The sequence below is a fragment of the Mugil cephalus genome, chromosome 5, assembly GCF_022458985.1.
Source record: "Mugil cephalus isolate CIBA_MC_2020 chromosome 5, CIBA_Mcephalus_1.1, whole genome shotgun sequence".
NCBI lineage: Eukaryota > Metazoa > Chordata > Actinopteri > Mugiliformes > Mugilidae > Mugil > Mugil cephalus.
Window position 1 is genome coordinate 21,089,234 of NC_061774.1, and position 20,788 is coordinate 21,110,021.

Sequence of the window (20,788 nt, forward strand, 5' to 3'; positions counted from 1 at the left end):
GTTATCATTTGCCCATTTGGTAATAATCAAATCAACATAGACTAGATGTTTACATTTAAAAGCCCTAGTCATCATATCATCATCTCTTTTTGCTGACCCCGTTATACCAACTAACGCAGACACATCTCCGGGTTAGGTTGACAGATGCAAACAAAACCGTGAGTCAGTGCGAAATGTGTAAGGAACAACAACACAGCAGCCACACACACTGGATTCCACATATTTATTGTTGTCTCACCGTCTTTCGCCTCTTTACAGGGAAACACAAAGCAGGAGGGCTACAGTATATGACGCATCAAACAAAGGTCCAGTGCAAAAATAATAACCAAAGTAACAAAATTATCTTTTTCTAAAAATGGTACAGATGGGCAAATATATATATGTTCAGATATACAGTAGATCTAGATAACATTTGGTCTTAAATGATATTTGTGGGAACACAACTGTTCTGTGTCATACATCATCAAATACTAATAAGATATCTATCAGTATTATCTGTACTTTACTATAATTTAAGCAAGATCATTATTATTTTGGCCAACTGTTGAGTAATGGTGTCAGGTGGATATATAATATTAAAATGCTATTTATTTCAACCACTATTCCTTCCCTTCTTCGTCCTCCTTCCCATGTGCATCATTACCTAGATACTTTAGCTATTTATTTTATTTTTAGCTACCAGCTGGATATTGTCAACAATATATCACGTCTTAACATTTACCTGTGAATTAAACCGGGGTCTTAAACATCCACGTTCCCTCTATTAACTATTCATACCTGACGCAAGCCACTGACTCTCCTCTCTGAAAATCCTTCCTTCCCTTTTGAACACCTGTTCTCTTTCGGCATCACGCCCTCCCACACATGCACACTTACTTCAAATCCCATCAACAGACCTTTTTTTTTTCTCCCCCTCATACACAGGCTGGAAAACATTTGGCACTAAACTGAATACAAAAAAAACCACTGCTAAATGTTATTTTTTGTTTATCTGCATCACAGTACATCCCACTTCACCAAACTTCAAGAAAAAACAAATCTATAGGACCAGTTTTTAAAAATATTTGATGAAATAAAGATGTGCAATGCCTCAAAAAGTAGTGACATCAACATTTGTGAAAGCATCTCCTAAATTGGGAGTCAGAAATACGAGGTTGACATCTCAGTACTGAGTATTAATGGTGCGACCCCATCATTCTTGACAGTAAGTAAATAAATAGTACGAATATAAAATATGAATCTTGCCTGACACCTCTCAGCCAATTCAACCAAAAACAGAGATTAAAGAGAGAGTGGAGATCTACAGAGAGAATAGGGAACAAACAACTAAAGACTGGCGAGATCCTAGATTGTTCAATATAAGACACGGGAGCGAAGAAAAGCAGCGGTAAGATGAGCTGTGCTGGGAAAAGTGAGAAAACAAGAGTTTGTAAGAGAGTTTGAGACGTGAGTCACTGTGGGGCTGACACAGAATCTGTCATGATCTTAACCGGTGGAAGGTGTGGGAGGATCTCCCACTCTCATTAGCAACACAGCTACACAGCAACAGGAAGATGAAAGGAGAAAGAAGACAGAAGTTTGCCTCTTGTAAACCACAAAAACTTTAAAATGAATGGATTAAATCTGACACATAAGACGTCGATACAATGGGACGCTGGTCAGATGGTAGGAGAGCGTTTACGTGAAGCGGGATGGAGAACGATGCAGAGGAAAAACACTGAAGTCGTCATAGACATAAATAAATAACCTTAAATTTAGAGAGACGAAGGGAAGGAGACACTTAGTACTGAAATATGCTTTGAACAAACAGCCATTGTGAAATAATTTCATACAGAGATGCTAAAATAAACAAATATTGGATGAAAAAGTAAGAATGTGGAGCCAAATCGAGGTACTTAAACCGGAATGGAAGCAATAAGTCATTTTGTTACTAATTTTGGATAAATGAACTGTTTGTGCCTACCAATGCACACGCACATAAAAGGCTATGGGGGACGTGTGCAGGGGATATAAAACTGAACTGAAGCTCGAACCACTGTGCCAGTACAGGACTAGCTCTGGTCTGGTGTCCTGTCCTATCTGGACTCTTTAATGGTCAGGGTCTTGCTCGGGAACCTGACCAAACCTGCCGGTTCTGCGCCGGCCAACTTTCAACATGACATATCCTGCACCGAACCGAGAAAAATACCAAACAAATCTGACATACACATACTCCTGTCACATTCACTTGACACCATTTGCTGCAGTTGTTGGCTGTGAATCGTATAAACATTTCTAAAATGTTGAATCTATGCTTAAATAACAGCTTCTCTTTCAGCTAAAAATAAAAAAGAATTAGCTAGAAACTACAAGCCAGCTAATGGTACTGGTAGGCTTAGCCAATGTTAGCAAGCAACTCTGTTGGCCCGTAGGAAATTAGTTCACAATCCTGTAGCTATATTAAGCTATCTGGTCTTTAATCACAGAGAAATGCAACAAATTGATATAAGATTTGGTAGAAAGCAAAAAAAAAAAAAAAAAAAAACAAAACAAAAAAACACAATCAGCAACTCTGTTTTCCAGTTTGAAATATTCTCACAGAACCAGCTGCAATATTTTTTTTTTCCTCAAGTCTGTAACAAAAACTTCAAAAGTGAATGGATCACTAAATAGAAAAACAAAACAAAAAAACAGTTGGCATAATTTTGATTATTAGCCACAAAGTCCAAGACTCAATACAATGCAGAGGGTAATGTAAAACAAAGTTAGCAGTTCAAGCTGTATTTCATGGAGGAGGATATAAACGGATAAATGAATTGCAAATTCACATTTTAAGGAAAAAAAAAATACATATATATATATATTTTTTTACTTTTACCAACCTAAAGCATACATGTTTGGCTATTACATACACGGACACTGGTGTCATTAGCTTGCATAATTATATTTAGTTGTGTCGGATGCCATTTGACATGCCGCCTTCAAATGGAGTTGTTACTTACTGATCTAGTTTTAATTCTTGAGGTATTGACAACCTTGCAAGTGGAAAAGTTGTGAAGGTGGGCGAGTAAATTACTGATGTTAAGTCAAGTTTTCTTCTTAATTTTATATGGGAAAATCCTTTAAGGTATCCGTCCATTAGCATGCTAGCTGCTAGGCTCGGTTGTTTCTAAGCTAACAGTTGCTAAGCAGCAACATTCTCTTGACTTAAAGATGATGTTACATAGTAAAAGCCAAGGGGTACGAATAAACAACTTCCCACGTGCTCAAGAGATCCATTTGAAGGCAGCAACAGTACAACTATATATCATTAGATTAGATTCAAGAAAGCAAATCAACAAAGCTTTCATCTTTGGTTTCCTATGTGAAGTCCATTGTGTAAATGACAGTTACATGTCAAAGAAAACATAAAAAATTATCATACAACATATTTCTAATCCAACTCATTGCATCTCCTCAAACTCAAGTTCAACAACAACAATTACAACAACAAAAAAAAAAAAAGATAATTTTGTCAAGTTGATCCTTCAAAAACTTGTGTGCATCCCATACTGGGTAGTGTAACAACAATAAAAGCAGTAATCTCTTAAACACTGAGAACAGAATGGCTTCAGAAGTTTCCACTTTGATCCAACAGTCATTTCAAAGCAGGACATGTAAGAGAAAACATGTACAAGAGAGCCATTGTGCAAAACATCAGACTTATACACACCGGGAGAAACTCAACCTCGAAACGGAACTTCTGCGTTTGATCTCGAACGTTTCAACCAGGTCGGTGAAACCTGGAAATCTGAACAAGAGCCTTCGAATTCACTGTCAGTAGCTCGAGTTCAAATTCACAAACATTCAAGAAGATAACACGTATGAACTCTGTTTCGGGGGCTGAATTTCACATTCATAAGCCTATAATTCTGTACATTTATAAAATATTTAGAAAACAGTGCATTTTAAAATATTACATACATCCTAAGCTGTACAAAATAGATGCAGGACTGGAGAAAAGCATCATAATCCTGTTACTGCGTCTCCGTTTGTTGTATACCGTTTATGCAATACGTCAAATAATGTGGATTCTACAGATAATTAAAAGATTTTTCAGGTTATGTAGAGAAGTAAAACTAAAAGGACCAGATCTGGAGCGAATGCTCGTATGTGATGGATGGGGATTTTTGGGGAGTTGGAATAAAAGGATTTAACTTAATTCTTGCATTAAATATAAATACTGTTTGATATTAATTCAACTATACCTTCATGATGGTATTATAAAATACTGACATACTGCCCTCGTAATACGAATGAGAGCAAAAAGAAATTATATAACTTTTGATTGTGCTTAATATCATACATATGGATTTGGTAGAGGAGTCATTGTAATTTATTTGGAGCCTACATTTTAGATTATTGTATTAATCAAGAAAATTAAACTCAGCTACAATTCTTCCTAAATATCAATCTATATTGAGGTATTACAGACAATGTAGCCTCCTGTGGATCTGGAAATGTAATTAAAGGGGAATAAATGGGGATAAATGGAAGTGGAATGACACAAAGTATATAACTAAAGTCTTGTATGTATGAAAGGCCAACGTGATGGACACGAAGGACCAGAATAAAAGACCAGAGAAAAGGAACATTGCTCTTCTGGTCTAAATGACATCAGGAAGCTGCATAACTAAAGCAGACATAAGTGAATAACACTTACACATAATCAGTTGATACAGATGTACACTTAAGAAAAAGAAAAATGTGTGAATGTGGACTAAAACTGCTACAGAGGATTTTGAGGATGTTCATGTGAAATTACCGAAACCCCAGAAAACATAACACACAAGAACACTGCTGCTGTGGTTGGTGAAGCCTACAGAGAATGACTTTTCACATTACAGATGCAGGCACTGCCAGTTGTACCTCTGAACATTTCTGTGGATGGGTGACATGACGTCGAACTAAAGCTTTTTCTTTTGTTTTTGCGCTGCTGCAGCTGAAGGAGCAGTGATTCAGGCTTCAGTAGTCAAGCGTGAAGTGACGGATTCAAGGTGGATAAACTCCGACATGGATCCCCACACGAAATCTAAACTTGAGGGGAAAGCGGAGGGACATGTAGTTGATCCTCGTATGTCGTCCCCACTACTCATGGAGGGCAACATCAGTCAGCACAAATCTTTAAAGGCATCGCCAGGAGAACCCAGACAAAATGAAGGCCGGCCCCCACCAGCTGATCCTGGAGCTGCTACCAGTTGAACAGCGAGTTCTGTCCAAGAGTCATGAAGTAAATCTGACTGCTGCCTCCCGACTGCACCGAAGCAAAGAACACCTGCAACAAGAGAGAAAGATGTTAACAAGGAACTATCACAAAAAAAAAAAAAAAAAAAAGTATAGGATATAGGAAACATACTGAGTAGGGATGCAACGATAAACTCAACTCACAATTCGATACGATTTTCGATACTGGGTTAACGATACGATATTCTCATTTTTTTTTTTTTTTTTTTTGAATGAACTTGCAGACAAACTACAACTGAAAAAGGTTCCTTTAATTGTTTCTCAGAGAAAAAAACACACATTTCTAAGGCTAGGATGTAACTCCAAAACACAAACTATGCATGGAATGCCTCTCTACGGTTTAAAAAGGGCTCAGCTGATTGAAATTATCGCACATTTGTATCGATTACATTGTACTGTTGCATCCCTAATACATACTGAGTAGCTCCAGTGAAGCTGTTTGTTCACAGTTGCATCTCAAGTGAGTAACCATAGCAACAGGAACAAGCTAACGACATCTGTTAAAAAATATCTAGTCCGCCCTACACGACATTTGCACCAGCTGGCTGCGAACAACTCATCATCAGAAATAAATTTATACAAATAAATATGAATATCTCATCTGCAACACAGAGCCAGGTCCTTCAGAGCCCCGTGATGACAGAAACATGCAGCCAGCCAGAACTAGGCTACACTATGAATACCTATGAATGTATTAATAGTATGTTTCCCATTCACTATTCAACTCACTACTTCAGGCTGAAGCTGGCAGTACACTTGTTTGTGTAGTATTAGTTGGGTACACTGACCTGACTGGACAGCTGTTATCGTACATTCATGCAATGTTACTGGCTTTGAGTCTTGCTAGCATAACGCTAGGTATGTCTGTGAAGCTATCCATGTAAAATGATAAATAAAGGTAGCTGCACTTGTAGAGTTTCTTGAAGACGTTTCTTCACTCATCCAAGTAGCTTCTTCAGTTCTAAAGGTCCGGTGGGGAGTTGGGGTTCAAATAGGAACATCTTTGGGTGGTACCCAGCAGAAAGTCGCTTGATTAGTGTCTATAAACGTCTTTGGGCCAAAGGGTCCTACAAGCTGAGTAAAATGTGTTTTAACACTTGTATCTTGTTCAGATTCAGGTAGTTATTGATACAATATTGGTATGTTTGTGGTCCTTCGAGGTGTCTATTATCAGACGTTAGTGCACTCTACATCTCATTGGGTAGATTTTGTAGTGACGTCCTTTTAAATCTGATTATGGACTCCTCATCAGGCATTTTTTATCATCAGGCAGTGCTTATAAGTGCTATTATTGTGATAGTAGCTTAAATTTATTAACAACATATAACATTGATTGAAGTATCCAATCAATTTATTAAGTATTCAAGAAATTAAGTAATTAAAGTCAATCAGATTTATTACACAGAAGGCAATATAAAATAACTTTTTAAAATTTTTTCTGACATTCCTGAGATTTTAGTATACGTAAATAAGAAATATGAAAAGAGGGGATATCCTGAAGAAATATATAAATATATGAGAAACTAAAGTTTCTCTTAACCGTTTCCTTAAAATACCGTGGTGCAGTGCTTTAAAGGAGTTCAGTATCACCTTGTCATTCCTTTCGCACAGGAACTTGAGTTTCTGAGCCTTCTTGTGCATAAAAACTCCCTCCAGGCTCCCCGTGTTGGCTGATCTCAGTTCAATGGCCTTTTCTCCCCAACCCATCACCTGGTTAGACTGGAGGTAGGCTGGAGAGGGAGGGAGAAACACTATGAGTAGAGTACAGAATACAATACAAATGTGTACAGAGTTCTCTATGTGTCTATGTATGAAGAGTACCATTCCCCATAGACAGTCCCCATCCAACACACACACACACACACACACACACACACAGACACACACACAGAATGACGGCCATCTTATTTTTAGCCCACCCTGTCCCAAATCTGTCTCCACAGAATCTGGTTCAGGTTAAGTTCTCAGTGCTCAGGACAGCTGCTGATCTAGAACCACCACGGAGATTTCTAGCAGTAACGTTTCATTTCAACAACTAGACTGTTGAAATCACTGACATTTCAGTTTCGTTATATTTAAGAATGTGCGACAATTACTGGTGCAGCCACACAAGCACGTACGAAAACACACATTTACACATTTTTGTGTCTACTTGGTAAATAAATTCATAAATAAATGGGGTCCAAACTTACCAACGGATGCAGGCATCTCCCCCCACTGCAGCACCGTGTCCTTGGTGATGCGGCCGTAAGTGTCGATGTAGACGCCCTCGTCTTCATAGCAAACCAGAACCTCAGTTCCAGATTTGTTCGGGAGAATGATGATGGCGTGGGGGTGAATAGAGCCTTGTATCTGTAAAACAAACATGATTCCAAATGCACTGATTAAAAATTGTCCAATTACTGCTAATTACTTATTAACTATTAGACATAAAGGTACAATACAAAAATGCTACAAGGTGTCTGGGAAGTGAAAATACTAAGTGACTTTAGATGAAATTTTTTTTTTTAAATGTCATGAATTCTATAAAGAAAAGCATGGGGACAGTCCCTGACTGAAGCGTGGAGGAAATAATGACATCAATTTCAAAGGAAATGTATAGGAATTGGAAAGAACAGCTCAAACTTAACAGCAGAATAGGTCAAGTCTTTGCCCTTCTGCACTTACTTTGATTTATCATTTGTCCCTGCAATTACAAATAGATAAAGTCGCATCCTCAACAACGACAAAAAAGGGCAACAAATAAATTCAGTCCATCATGGAGTTGCATATCGAAAGTGTAAGAGTTCGCAAAAGAATATATGTCATCCAAATTCCAGGAAGTGGGACTGAAACAAAAGTTCTGAAAGATTTATCTAACCAGTTTAGGAACTGCAGCAGTCACTCAGGAAGACAAAAAGAAATAAAAAAGAACTAAAACCATTCACAAACATTTCCATCAAAACCACTCTTCCATCAGCCGCACTATTCAAGTTATCTAAGCTCATTTACTTGCACAAGCATGCACACACCAACTTTTAACTAACCTGTCCAGAAACATTTAACTGTCAGTTCAGAAAGCAATGTCCAACCAGTCCCGACACTTTTATCTTACCATTTCATAATGATTTATCTAGCACTTCTGAAATATTAATCAAAACAGAAAAAAACAATTTGGTTCAGATTTTTTTTTCAGTTAAGAAACTTTTTGATTAAACAATACTAAACTAAGAGTTCTCAAAGATTTATCTCAAAACACGATCTAACAGCCCATAAACATTACTTTAAAAGTTCATTAACTTTTGTGTAACAGGTCAGAAGCATTTGTCAAACTGGTGAAAAAACTAAAATCTTGTTGCCAAATTATTTCTAAAAATGTCAAAACATCTGCACAACTGAAAATCTGCAACAGGTTTGCACTAGAATCAAAACTACTAATGCCAGGAATAAAAATGTGAAAGAAGAAAAGATGTTCTGTGCTGTGATGTGAACAAAAAGTGGCTAAACACAGATCCTATAGTTTCTGTGTTGCAAGCTTCATACATTACCAGAGTGTGAGCCACAACAATCCTGAGCATGAGAACCGGCATCCACAGACGCAACGCAATCTTAATCCTCTGCCTTGGAATCAGCATTGTTACATAGTTCGCTGGCAACAACGGGAGAATCTTGTGCGTGTGTGTGTGTGTGTGCGCTACTTCAAGTGGGTGAATGCATTGTGTGCGAGAAGGGAAGCGACTTTTATGATGTTGGTATAAATTGTTAAAGACAGAAGCCAGTGTTGATGGGTTTTACTGATGCTGCAGATAGCGCGTGGGGGAAGGTGTGCAGGTAAGAAGTTGCGTGAATGAGTGTGTGTCAGGGTAAGGTTATACAGCCACAGAGGAAAGGCTGAGAGTAAAGCGTCCTCCGGGTAGTCGAAGAAACTGTGAGTGGGTATTAAAGCGCACTGTAGGTGAGTGTGTCTGCGAGGAAGCTGGACTGTGTGGAAGGGAGAAAGAGTTGAAGAGCTGAAATGAATTTGCAGCTACAGAAGCAGAATAAGGCACCAGTGTAGTAGGCAGCTGTGTGCAGTCGCGCCTAATATACCAGAGGGAGAGTGAGGAGGAGAAAAAAAAAAAAGAGAAACTCTCTCTCAACAGGAAGCAAGAGCAGGTCAGGACTCAAGACTCAACTGACTCAGTTAATGATCATGAGAGAAGGAGGACAGGAGGGATGTATTTTTAGAGCTATTTCGAACATCTCTTCCCTCTCTTGCTCCAACTGTCCCTCGCTTATAGAAAGTAGCACACATGACTGGTGACTGGGCCAGTGTGTGTGTGTGTGTGTTTCTTTAGGTTTAAAAACGCATAAACACGGCACAAATGAGCACAAAAAAATAACCCGACTACACGCTATGAATTAGCGGCATTACACTTAACACGACGGCTAATCCCGAGTCTCCAGCTGCTCGTGCTGAAAACATATTTAACAGGATGTGTTAGAATGTGGATGTGAGCATGACTCACCACAGGCTACAGTGAGGTTTACATGCCCACATACAGGAGAGGGAGAGGGAAAAAAGAAAAGGAAGGGTGACCTGCTTCGTCTCTAATTGTAACAGCAGTGGGCGATTTGCTCACGTTTGACGACACGCACCGTCGTTCGCAACCTTTACAGGGAGGGAAAAAGTTTTGCAGACTTCCGTAAGTCATTAAAACTCAAAGGAGGCTTGTGAATAATTTTGAAAATATTACCAAACGCACCCAAAAGACTGAGGAAAAACACATGTAAATGTAAGCAAATGCGGCTAAATGTAAGTAATTTAGCAACGCATTGCTGTGGTTTTCTGACCCACAGCCTCTGTCAGCTTTTGTTGACAAGTGGTTCCCTGCTCTTAGTATATTTTAAAGGAAGATGAAAAAATGTTAAAACAAACCTTCAGTTCAGAATAATTTGACACTGTGACAACCGATGAACATCATGAAGAATTCTACACCTTAAAATCTATATGTTTGATGTTGGTAAACAGGAAAACAGAGCTAAGTTGATACTGGGTGACTAGATAAATGTAAAAAGTGACTTTAAATGGTGGAAGGCTTAACTACGTTTTATGTGGGAGCTGAAGGAGAATGAATGAATGAAGAAGCTTGGATGATACTTCTGCAATGGCAGCCTACACTGTAGCCTACGCAAGGGGCTTTGAAAGCATTTAAATCTAAAACGCAGCTAAAGCAAAGGCAATTAGCTTAAACTGTGCTAATTCAAAATGTGCCACAATTCAAGAACTGTCTAAAAACTGTGGAGTGTCTCTTTAAATATTTTCCAAAATGACACCAACTACATATTACAATATCTACTGAAAATCAGAGCACGCACAAAAATGTTTTTGACCCTCATTGTATCAATTTCTACAGTTTACTGAAAGCTCAAACTCCATAAGAGGACTAAAACACAAAAATGTGTGAACAGAGAGGCGAACATGAGTCACAACACTGTGCTGCAGCCCACAGATGGAAGGGAGGGAGAGGAAGAGGAAGAGAGCAATGCTGCTTTGGTAAATGTAGACAGAGAATGCAAAAAAAAAAAAGGTTTAAAATGAGCAAATGAACAATGACACACTGGGTGACAGAGTGGGAGGAATAAAGGAAAGGAAAGATGAAAGACAATCATGTTTGACAGTTATAGACTGTGTGGGAGGAGAGTGGAGGGAGATGGAGAGAAGGAAACAGGAGGAAAAAAGAGGAGAGCAATGACTGACATCTGTAGAGGGTGAGTGGGCGGAGGAGTATGAGATACAGTACATCATGAGAGACAGAGGGGGAGTGAGGAGGGAGGGAGGGTCTGGTCGACTGGAGAGATAACTGAGCCAAAAACAAAAGTCAGCTTTAACACAGACTTCCAGCTACAGTGAGAACGATGTCTGTATTATTAGATATGTGAAACCTCAGATCTCTTTTTGTGTGGTTTTCATATAGAGTTGCTTCAGAAAATAACTGACCCCTACTGATCCTGCAAGACATTCATTAAGCGATCAGATTAAAGGTCCCATATTAAATTTTTTTTCAACAATTTCATAAAGGAGTCAGAGGTCCAAAATCATTGTTTTCAAAGTGTATTAACCCAAATTCAGCCTTGGTCCTGAATTTCAGTCAGTCAAAAAGTCGCTCTAGTGATTTCTACTGAGAACAGGCTGCTTCTGTGTCTGCACCTTTAAATGCTAATGAGCTGTGTTTGTCCACGCCTACTCCAGGCCCCTCTTATGGAGTGAATGTGGCTTTCACTGGTTACCATACACTAATGTTTAAGGTGGACAGTGTTGCCACAGTTGTCGCAGTTATCTTGAAAAAGTAAATCGATTACTCTAAAAAGTAACTTAGTTACTGTACTGATTACTTGAATGCAGCATTTCCTTCACAACATACTGCCCGACTTCTTCAACTCTCCCCAACTTACTTACCATGTAGCTAATGCTAGCTTAACTGTCGTACTTTGCTTGCATATTTGTCATGTGTGTTTGCAAGGATAAAAAATGGCGTCCGCTCGGTAATTTCAGAGGGCAGGCGCATCTATCTGAGGGGTGGGTTAAAGGCAGGATCCACTACCGGAGGGAGTGGTTATTTCCCCGCATGACATCAAGAAGGGAAAAATCTCAGATGCACCTGAAGAGAGCTTCTGAAGAGGCCTCATACACAGGCTAACGGGACACATATTACTGTTAGAAAACCTTTATAAAAATAATAAAAAACAGTAGTAGTGACCTCTTTTCCCCCTCGCTTGCTACACATTGTTTGGAAATGGTTCGAGGCACAACACAAGAGATTCAATGTGTTGCTCTCACCTACAAAATCCACAGATCTAAATCTGATCTCGCGTCTGTGCTGCGTAAATCTGATCCATAGCAGCTGAACCTCGCAAAAAACTTACCGCTAACATCTTGTTGCCAGATAACACAGAGAACCTGTGGCATGTGGATAACCAACAACACGTTCTGTTTGAGGTTTACGACACACTTCATCAAGATGGAAACCTTTACAACTGCAGACTTCCATAGTGGGCACTTACGTGTGTAGGCAGGTAGAGGTCGTACGGCGTCCCAGAGTCCACGTCAATGGCGTGGAAACCAAACAGAGAGCCGTAGATTACCTTTAACCTCTGGCCCTCCTCCACCGTCAGGTCAACAGACAGTGGTTTTTGGGGCAGGGACCTAAACGACTGGACAGAAAAATTCACACTGTCACTTTCATGATGACACTAGCACAGAAAGCTGCTCCATCAACAAATGACTTCATCAATTCGAAGAGCAGCTGGATAGGAAATGGCATATAATCACTTCCAGAAGGTAGTATATTGTTGGTCTTTTCCATGAAGAGAGGGTTAAACTCCATAGAATAAGAAGAAAAAGTAGTCCAGGCCACAGAGGACAAACATAAGTGGGACGCAGCTCTGCGGAGGGTGTCTGTGTGTATGTGTTTGGCAACAGAAGTGACCTGAATTTCTTTTGCCAATTTGTACCAATGTTTTGTCCTAGATATGAAAATGATGTGGTACACATAAGACAATGGAGGACAGTGTGGTTAACCTGTAGGGTGATTTTAACTGCGTCAGAAAAACCGGATCAGGGATGAAACTGAACAAATCAAGAAACTAGTTGAGGAGGTTAGATTGTAAATATATTGAATGTTTGAGATTCATTTTTATCTTTTGCACGGAGGCCATCTTGCACAGGACATGTTCCATTTGTGAGGCTTCACATAGTGGACCTATTCTGTCAGTCTAAGCTTCACTTCACCCTCAGTTAGCATGCTAAAACCAGATTGCTAACATGACTACAATTTATATATCTTGATGTGAAGTGAAGCAGCAGTTTAGGGCGGGGGTCTTCAACGTTTTTCAGGCCAAGGACCCCAGACTGACGGAGAGATTAAGTACCTACTACATGTGCTCTATATTAAACTCGGCCTAGTGCTATTTATAAATAAACATTATAATTATTATTTTGCATTCAATATTAAACTCCCTTATCCCTTTACTAAAATATGTTGGATTCATGTTAATGTGTATTTGAAAAAAATGTGTGGGGGGAAATTAAATTATATATGTATATGAAAAATGTCTAATCAACCAAAGATTTTGCAGCCCTCCTGCAGTACCTCCACGCACCCCCTAGGGGTCATCGACTCCCTACTGAAGACCTGTGGTTTAAGATATCCATTAATACAAGAAAAAAACATTTAGTACTTTATATTTTAACTGCTGATCCAAGTATTGGACAGATAATAAGTGCACAGACTGAGCACAGTCATCTAAAGTGGCTAAAGTGACTGAAAAGACGACTGCATAAAGCTGTAATTACAGTACACACTGTACTGACCTATCATTACAACCAGGGCAAACCACAGCTCCTAATGCACAAGACATTTTATATTCAAACATCACCAACCTTAAAGGCCATGAATTTGTGGTAGGGTTTGGGAGCCCAGGCGTACACCTCCACCGCATTCTTCAACGCGATCACTAAGAACTTTATCTTCTCGTAGCGTACTGAAAAAAAACAAAAGGAAACAGAACATTAAAAAGTGGATTCCTGATTACTTTTTGAGCATGCAGTTCCAAATTCTTTTACCTTTTATAGTTAGCCCCATAGAAAAAAAAAATATTTCAGTGGTGACTTGTTGACTTGTACTTACCCACTTTATAGTGCACGCAGCCCTCCAAGTCACCTACTGACGTCCAGCCCTGTCTCTTCTCCACCTCAGGGTCATTATGGAGGATTTTATTCCTTAACCAGGACAAGTAGTAGAGACGCAGCTTGTTCTTTTTACCTATAGTCAGAAGTAGTCAGAACATATACATTGCTTCAGTGAAACAACATCCAGTTACATTATTTTGAAAACTACAATGGTGTATTTTCTGACACACTGAAGAAAATCCTTCATGTTATGAGTTGATATATTGGAATAAGAAAGGCTGGTTTTCCCAGTGTACTGCAGTGCGTATACTGTAGATGTCTGAATGTTGTATACCTGACCCTGCACTTATAGTACCTGATATAGTAATCAGCACATTGAGTCCTTCCAACACATCCATCTGTTGAAACCTCCGTCTGCTGATGAGGGAGTAGACTTTCCCTTGACCACTTCGATCCAGCAGCCACAAGCCGTTTTCTGTCCCCACCAACAGATTCACACCTGCAGCACAAAACAAAAACACACAACAATCAGTGTCATGCATCCATCTCTATATATAAATCCACAAATTTTGTGGATTGGGGAACTTTTCTTTTCATTCCTATCACGACATTTTGTGTAATAAGAGTATTTAAGACAGCATGAAGCTACACACCCCACAGTCCAGCGCAAAGAACCTCAGCGTTGAACTTCTTCTTGTACTTGCGGATCTCGGGAGTGTCGCTTTGTGGTCGAATGTTGGTTGGGTTCACGTTCACCACAGAGCCCTTCCTGTGGTTCTCTCTCTTGATCGGCTCACCCTTACTACCCGCTGGGACAAAAAAAAAAAATATATATATTTAAAACATGGCTGAGATTTGTCTAGTTGCACCAATTATAATAACAATAAAAAAAACACTATTATCTCTACAAAACAGCTACAAGATATTCTGTTTATTGCAAAGGCTTGAGTAAATCTATGTTATATGACCTGTTGTGTAATGTTTCAAACTGCATATAAGTATCATCATTTATAATTACACAAAAATCTGGCAGCTAGCGCAGCTTGTCATGCACAGGAATATATATATATATATATGTAAAAAATTTCTTTAATGAGAAGCTGCTGCCATACCCTCAAACTCACAAAAGCCAAATTTCAATTGGACAGGCGTGTGTGGAAATGATTTCTTGTCCAACTGAGGCATTCAAAATGAAAAAGTAATTAACTGATTAGTAATCTATGTGCGTGTATTGTGGTGTAAGTGTACTCACTGGGGCTCTGTGGTGGCGATGACATGGGAATCAGTCTTGGATCAATGAAGGACAGGAAGGAGGAAGATGAAGATGTAGGGGTGTTTTTGCCAGTAGGACTGCCGACAGCCTGATGAGCACAACGACAGACACGGCCATTAATTCGATTGTCTTTTTTTTTCTTTTTTTTTTAATTGCCTGATATCTTTGCCGCATAAACAAAAACACAATTACAATTCATTCCTCTACACATCAGTGACTACGGCTCTGCCATCTTCCAACATCTTTGTGTTTTCTACGTGAAGCTTATTACAGTTTTTTAATAACAAGGGCGTTCTTACTTCTAAGTGTGTATAAAGAAATATAAAATACAAGGTTGGCTGAGCACAACAGTTCTGAATGTAGACAGATAATAAGATGCATCATGTTACTGCTGATCACTCTTCACAGAGCCACCACCTCCCTCTGGTGGACAAATGTAATTACTGCAGCATTTATTTCCTAAAGCCATAAAAACAGCACCGGGCTCAGGCAATGATCTCACATGAACAATGCTTGGAAAAGAACTTTCTCTAAACTGTATACATTTTTTTTAACTCAGTTTCTCTCTCTGTTTGTGTTTGTTACAGACCGATCCTATTAAACTTACATGGAGTTCCTGGTGTGTGGGCGATCCAGGAGCCGAGGGTGATCTCAAGTAACTAAGCTCATGTGTTCGCTGCTGCTGGCCCAGTGCATTATGGGTAGGACTAGAGGAAGAAGTTTTCTGCAGAAGATCTGGCAGCAAGTAGGTTTCATCTGAACCCACCCCCGAGAACTACAGAACAGTCACGGACAAAGCAGCAAGACAAGGGGAGGGAATTGGATCAAGTCTCAAGAATGGCTGGAAAACCTCCAGGAAGTCTGTGTGTTCAACAGTTTCTAAAAAGAGGGACTGCTAAGACATGATTCAGTGAGCTCGCAACTTGTTATTATGTGTGCTGGGTACCTGGTTAAGATTGTGGTGAGGTTGCAGGACGATGCCATCAGGTATTCCTTTGAAGTATTTGCCTTTGCCATTGGACAGGCCGGACCTTGAAGCAGACAGGTCAAGACTTTAGGCCAGAGTCTGACTACATGCGTTGCATTTAGTACTTAGAAATATGATCGATACATCTTCCAGACCAGTGGTTATAAAAAAACAAAAAAGAGGCAGATTTGTGAAAATACTTATACAGTAAGACTAATATATATATATATATTTTGTAAATTTGGGTTGATGTAAAAACCAATGACACATTTAACGTGGGACTTAATTCCTGCATTATGCAAAGTGAGACATTTTGAAAGCGTTGGTGGTTTAACTTTGCCTCGGTAGTCAGCAGAAACATTTCAACATGCAGAATTTCTCAAAATCCTGAATAGGCACGATGACTTTTTACTTATTTCTCTCCCTGATTTGTAATACTGGTTTCACAACTGCTGCGCCGCATCTCGTAACAGGCCGGATCTCGCCATTGAGTTGTTTGGACACACCGGAGAGATCACCACAGTTCATCTTTTTTTAAATTTTTTTTAAATATAACATTCACATAGCAAGAACTACACTGAAGGCTTCACCTGTTCCTTTCTTCGTCATCGCTGCTGCCAACCTCGTCACTAGAGGAGGAGTATTCTGTGGCCTTGTTGAGCCGAGCCAGGGCAGATTTGACTCCCTGCGTGGAGCAAAGGAACAATATGAGTAAGAGAGGGGAAGTGAATCAAAATGAGTCACAGCTGAGTGGTGATTATGAAGATGTAAAGAGGAGGGCATGACTGGAAATCTGTACTGTTAATGTAAAGGAGGAATTTTTGCTGGTGTGTTTTGCGATGACACAATTGTGAATCAGCATCTAGTGTTCGTGTTGCTTTTGCAGTGTTACTCCATGATCTCATACAACCTGGATTTCCACTCAATATACATTTGAGAGTCAGATTTGGTAGATTTATAAGTCGTATCTCGATACTTACTTGTGCGTGTCCACTGCTTGTGCTTTCTGTCTTCCTTTGCTGCTGTAGACGGTGCTGTAGGAGAGGACTTTCCAACTTGAAGAAGCCTAAAATACACAGACGCACACACATTGGCAGAAGGTTACACAGCGTGAGAGTAACAGCTGGTTGGCGTTAAGCAAAAAACACACTAACCAGACTGATATTAGCATTGAAAGGCATAATTACCATGGACCAATGAGGCCATTTTCAAATAATGGCAGCCTGTGCTGGCCTCTACATGAGATCAGTCGGTTAGACTGCTTCATAGCCATAAACTGAAAATGTGGAGCTGTGTTGGAGTAGGTGCTAAACACTGGACAAAGAGACTCCATCATGATGTCGACACTGCCAGTTATTTTAGAATAAAAGTATTTTTAGATGAGACAAATTGATGTTAAAAAGGTCAACGTTGATGTGGAAACACATGTAAGGATAACCCTCGCCACAGCGCGTTGACATGTAAACACATCTCTGGCACATTTGCAACAATGGCATTAGCATGTGATGATATTCACTCAGTTTGTAACTCTCCGCCGACTCATGGTTTAAATATCTAAAAAAAAAAAGCTCTTCAGCAGCTAAATCCTTCAAGTTAATTACCAAATGTTTGGTGCTGGTCGGTAGTATACAGTGGGCTATTCAAGCTTTTCCACTGGAAACAGATGACTGCTGCAATTGAATAAAAACTGCAAAGATGCAGGCAGTAAAATTCAAGATGCTGGACTAAAAACAAAGTTACAAGGTTTTATAGAGCTGAGAAGAACTGCAAAGTTTGAACACGAGTCTTCGTGGTGTTTAAACTCCACTCACATTCCATCTTTTTATTGAATGCTATTATTAAAATACTGATTGGAGCAGCGCATTTGATTTGGGTTAAATTATTCCAGAACAAATTCCTAGATGGTAAAAGAAGAACGGTCTCTGACGTTGCTTCAGTGGTTTCGAGATTGTGCTACAGTTTTGAGCACAAATATGATTGTTTTACAGAACAAAACAGGAAAAGGCCACTGTTTTTTCATCGCATACCAAGAGTTTCCGGTAATGGCAGAAATGAGAGAAGCCAAGAAAATTCCTCTTTGCTTCAGGAATCAAACGACTTCATGGGAAAAAACCAAAACAAGCGACAAGCAGGGGCTACTAATCCCCTGCTCCGCAACCAACTGCATTATCAATCTGCTTTAAACCGCGGTATTGTTATCCATCTTGAGATTTAGTAAATCAATGCCACAAATGCCCTTCGCAATAACAATATAGTTCAAAGGAGTGAGCAACTTGTCCTCAGCTGCGAATGAGCAGATAAAGATAAAAGCGGAGCTGCGGGACAGAGTCTCAAGGAGAATCTCTGATCTGTGGCTCCACACAAAGGTGGCTGAAGCCAGCAGCCAAAACTGAGTGGGAGGTATGAAAAGTTGCTTCCTTCCAACTGCACACAGAGGGCAACTTTGAAACACTAAACACATTCTCCCCCGCCGTCCTCTCTCGTCTCTATCTCCCCCCAACAAGAGCAGCCTCCCTGCTGCCAACCACGGAGCACGCAGAGTTCAGCTCTTTCTTTCTCTCCCGACACACAGAAGAGAGGGCGAGCTTTGAGCGCATCACGGTGTCGATGCTGACAGGAGGAGTAAATAACACTGACCATCTTGTGACAACTCAGTGATCTGCTGGGAAACTTCTGGACCTGACATTAACATGGATGTTACCACCCGACCGCCCCACAGCAGTGACACTCCTTGATGGCAGCAGCCATCCCCAGCAGGATGCAGGCACACACACGTTCATAGGGAGGTGGTCGTAATGTTATGCCTGATCAATGCGTGTGTCAGGTATGCGGTCTTAGTGAGACTGCATAGGTCTAGGTCTAGGTGGTGATAAATAAAGCCAGTTTTTAAAACAAACTAACACTAAAATTATTTTAAAAACAGTGAGAGCTGAAAGAATTACCAGCCTTATCCAGGACCAGCTTCAGAGCTTCTATTTTGAGGGGTTAGTTTTTATTTTTATTTTCCACACAACAGGTAAACAGCACAAGACCGAAGGGGGCACAAACCTGAGTGGTTGCTGCTGGAGGACGAGATTCCATGAGACGCAGACCTTCCACTCTTATCTGCCATGGACACCGGACTGCCACTAGATGGCGAGAGAGGCACACAGACAGAATCACAGATTAAAAACCAGAGGTACAGTAAGGGAAGCTGGGGGTGGATTTCATGTGTCTAATCTTGAGTATATCCTTCACGCTGTCACTGCAATGACCCGATTTTCCTAATTGAAAGTGATCACCCAAGCTAAACCAATCTGTTCTGTCCATGAGCGACTCTTCTCTAATGCCTATGTACTGAGTTGTAGTGTGATAGAAGCCCTCACCACAAAAAAAGACTCACTCTTACCTTAATGACAGCGTGGTCACAATACCAAAGATAACTGGTGAGGTATGTACGTTAGCATTCTCCTTCAGACTAATGTTATTAGTGCTTCTATTGCATCCAATTTAAGGACAAATAGATTTATTGTTTCTTAATTCTGCTGAGCCATCCCTGCAAATTCCACTGCACCCGGCTTTCAGCTCAGTTGATGTAAATTAAACTAGGATGTGGACATGAAGCAACCCACTGACATCTCTTTAGTTTGCAGCTATATATATATATATATATATATAAAGTGTAAATCAATACAATATATACATTATTAGAAGATCATGGGGTAGATGGTAGTTTAGAGGATCTAAAAGAGTACGATGACATTTATTTTGATATATTTATATAGCCTGCAAACTGACGAGTCTTTTCTTTTTATTTCTAAGACTACATTAAACAACATGAACTACACCAACTGTATATACACATCAAGTCACTGGTTGGCCAGGTGTCGGGGCCTCAGGGAGCGGCTGTGACCCCAGTTTTCCCAGTTGGTTTCACACCATTGCCCCAACCAATGTCAGCGTTTTTTTTTTTTTTGTTTTTTGTTTTCAGCCGATTCAGCATCACATCACAGCGAGTCAATGAAAGACAACACTGTGGCCGCACACAGAAGAAGTTCATCTTTTTTTTTTCTTCTTCTTCACCTATTCTAAACTCTAAGAAAAGCAAATATTTGTGCCGCAAAACGAATGAACTGTAGACCACAGAGAGGACAGCTCCGTGATAGTGTTAGCTGCTAATGCCACCTGCTGGTGTGGAGGGTTACTTCCTATCAAAACAGTACAAAAGGTTTGTACTAACTGGGCAGTGTCTGTAAATCCACAAGCTAAAGGAGGGAAAGTGGAGAATCGCGATAAATATCTTGTGAACAGAATGATGTAGAGTGTTAAATTTTGCACCTGTCCAACCTCAGTGTCTCTAGCACGAGATATCGCAATTTTTATGTCCAAAGTTTGTGTATCTCAGGAACGTAGAGAGATGAGGACAAGTCCAGCGTGGTTGAATTATGTCTGACGGGAATATATACTAGTATACAAGTACAAGTTTCCCCATAGGAAATGAATGGAGCAACAAATCTTTTTGTGTCAAGGTCAAAATTGCCAAAGCCAGAATGTTGCTACACTTCACACCTTTTAAAGTTTTCACCATTTGTTTTCACTCGAAGATGATTCATTCACACAATTTTTCAAGAAGAAGGGAACATTATGAAAAAAAATG

General features: G+C 39.8%; 1 protein-coding gene across 2 annotated transcripts in view; it reads right to left on the reverse strand.

The window, feature by feature from the left end:
- Positions 1-209: 209 nt before the first annotated feature.
- The window catches only part of LOC125007822 (misshapen-like kinase 1), a 67,022-nt gene continuing 46,443 nt past the window's right edge, over positions 210-20,788 (reverse strand). For both annotated transcript variants that reach the window (XM_047584661.1, XM_047584660.1), the window contains 14 exons: positions 19,201-19,280; positions 17,133-17,218; positions 16,743-16,837; positions 16,132-16,216; positions 15,793-15,960; positions 15,165-15,273; positions 14,566-14,721; positions 14,268-14,411; positions 13,911-14,045; positions 13,664-13,764; positions 12,286-12,435; positions 7,455-7,614; positions 6,853-6,992; positions 210-5,293 (listed from right to left, as the gene is read on the reverse strand). In XM_047584661.1, the coding sequence (XP_047440617.1) occupies positions 5,210-5,293; positions 6,853-6,992; positions 7,455-7,614; positions 12,286-12,435; positions 13,664-13,764; positions 13,911-14,045; positions 14,268-14,411; positions 14,566-14,721; positions 15,165-15,273; positions 15,793-15,960; positions 16,132-16,216; positions 16,743-16,837; positions 17,133-17,218; positions 19,201-19,280 (1,693 nt within the window). In that variant the 3' untranslated portion in view covers positions 210-5,209. The remainder of the gene's footprint in view (positions 5,294-6,852; positions 6,993-7,454; positions 7,615-12,285; positions 12,436-13,663; positions 13,765-13,910; positions 14,046-14,267; positions 14,412-14,565; positions 14,722-15,164; positions 15,274-15,792; positions 15,961-16,131; positions 16,217-16,742; positions 16,838-17,132; positions 17,219-19,200; positions 19,281-20,788) is intronic.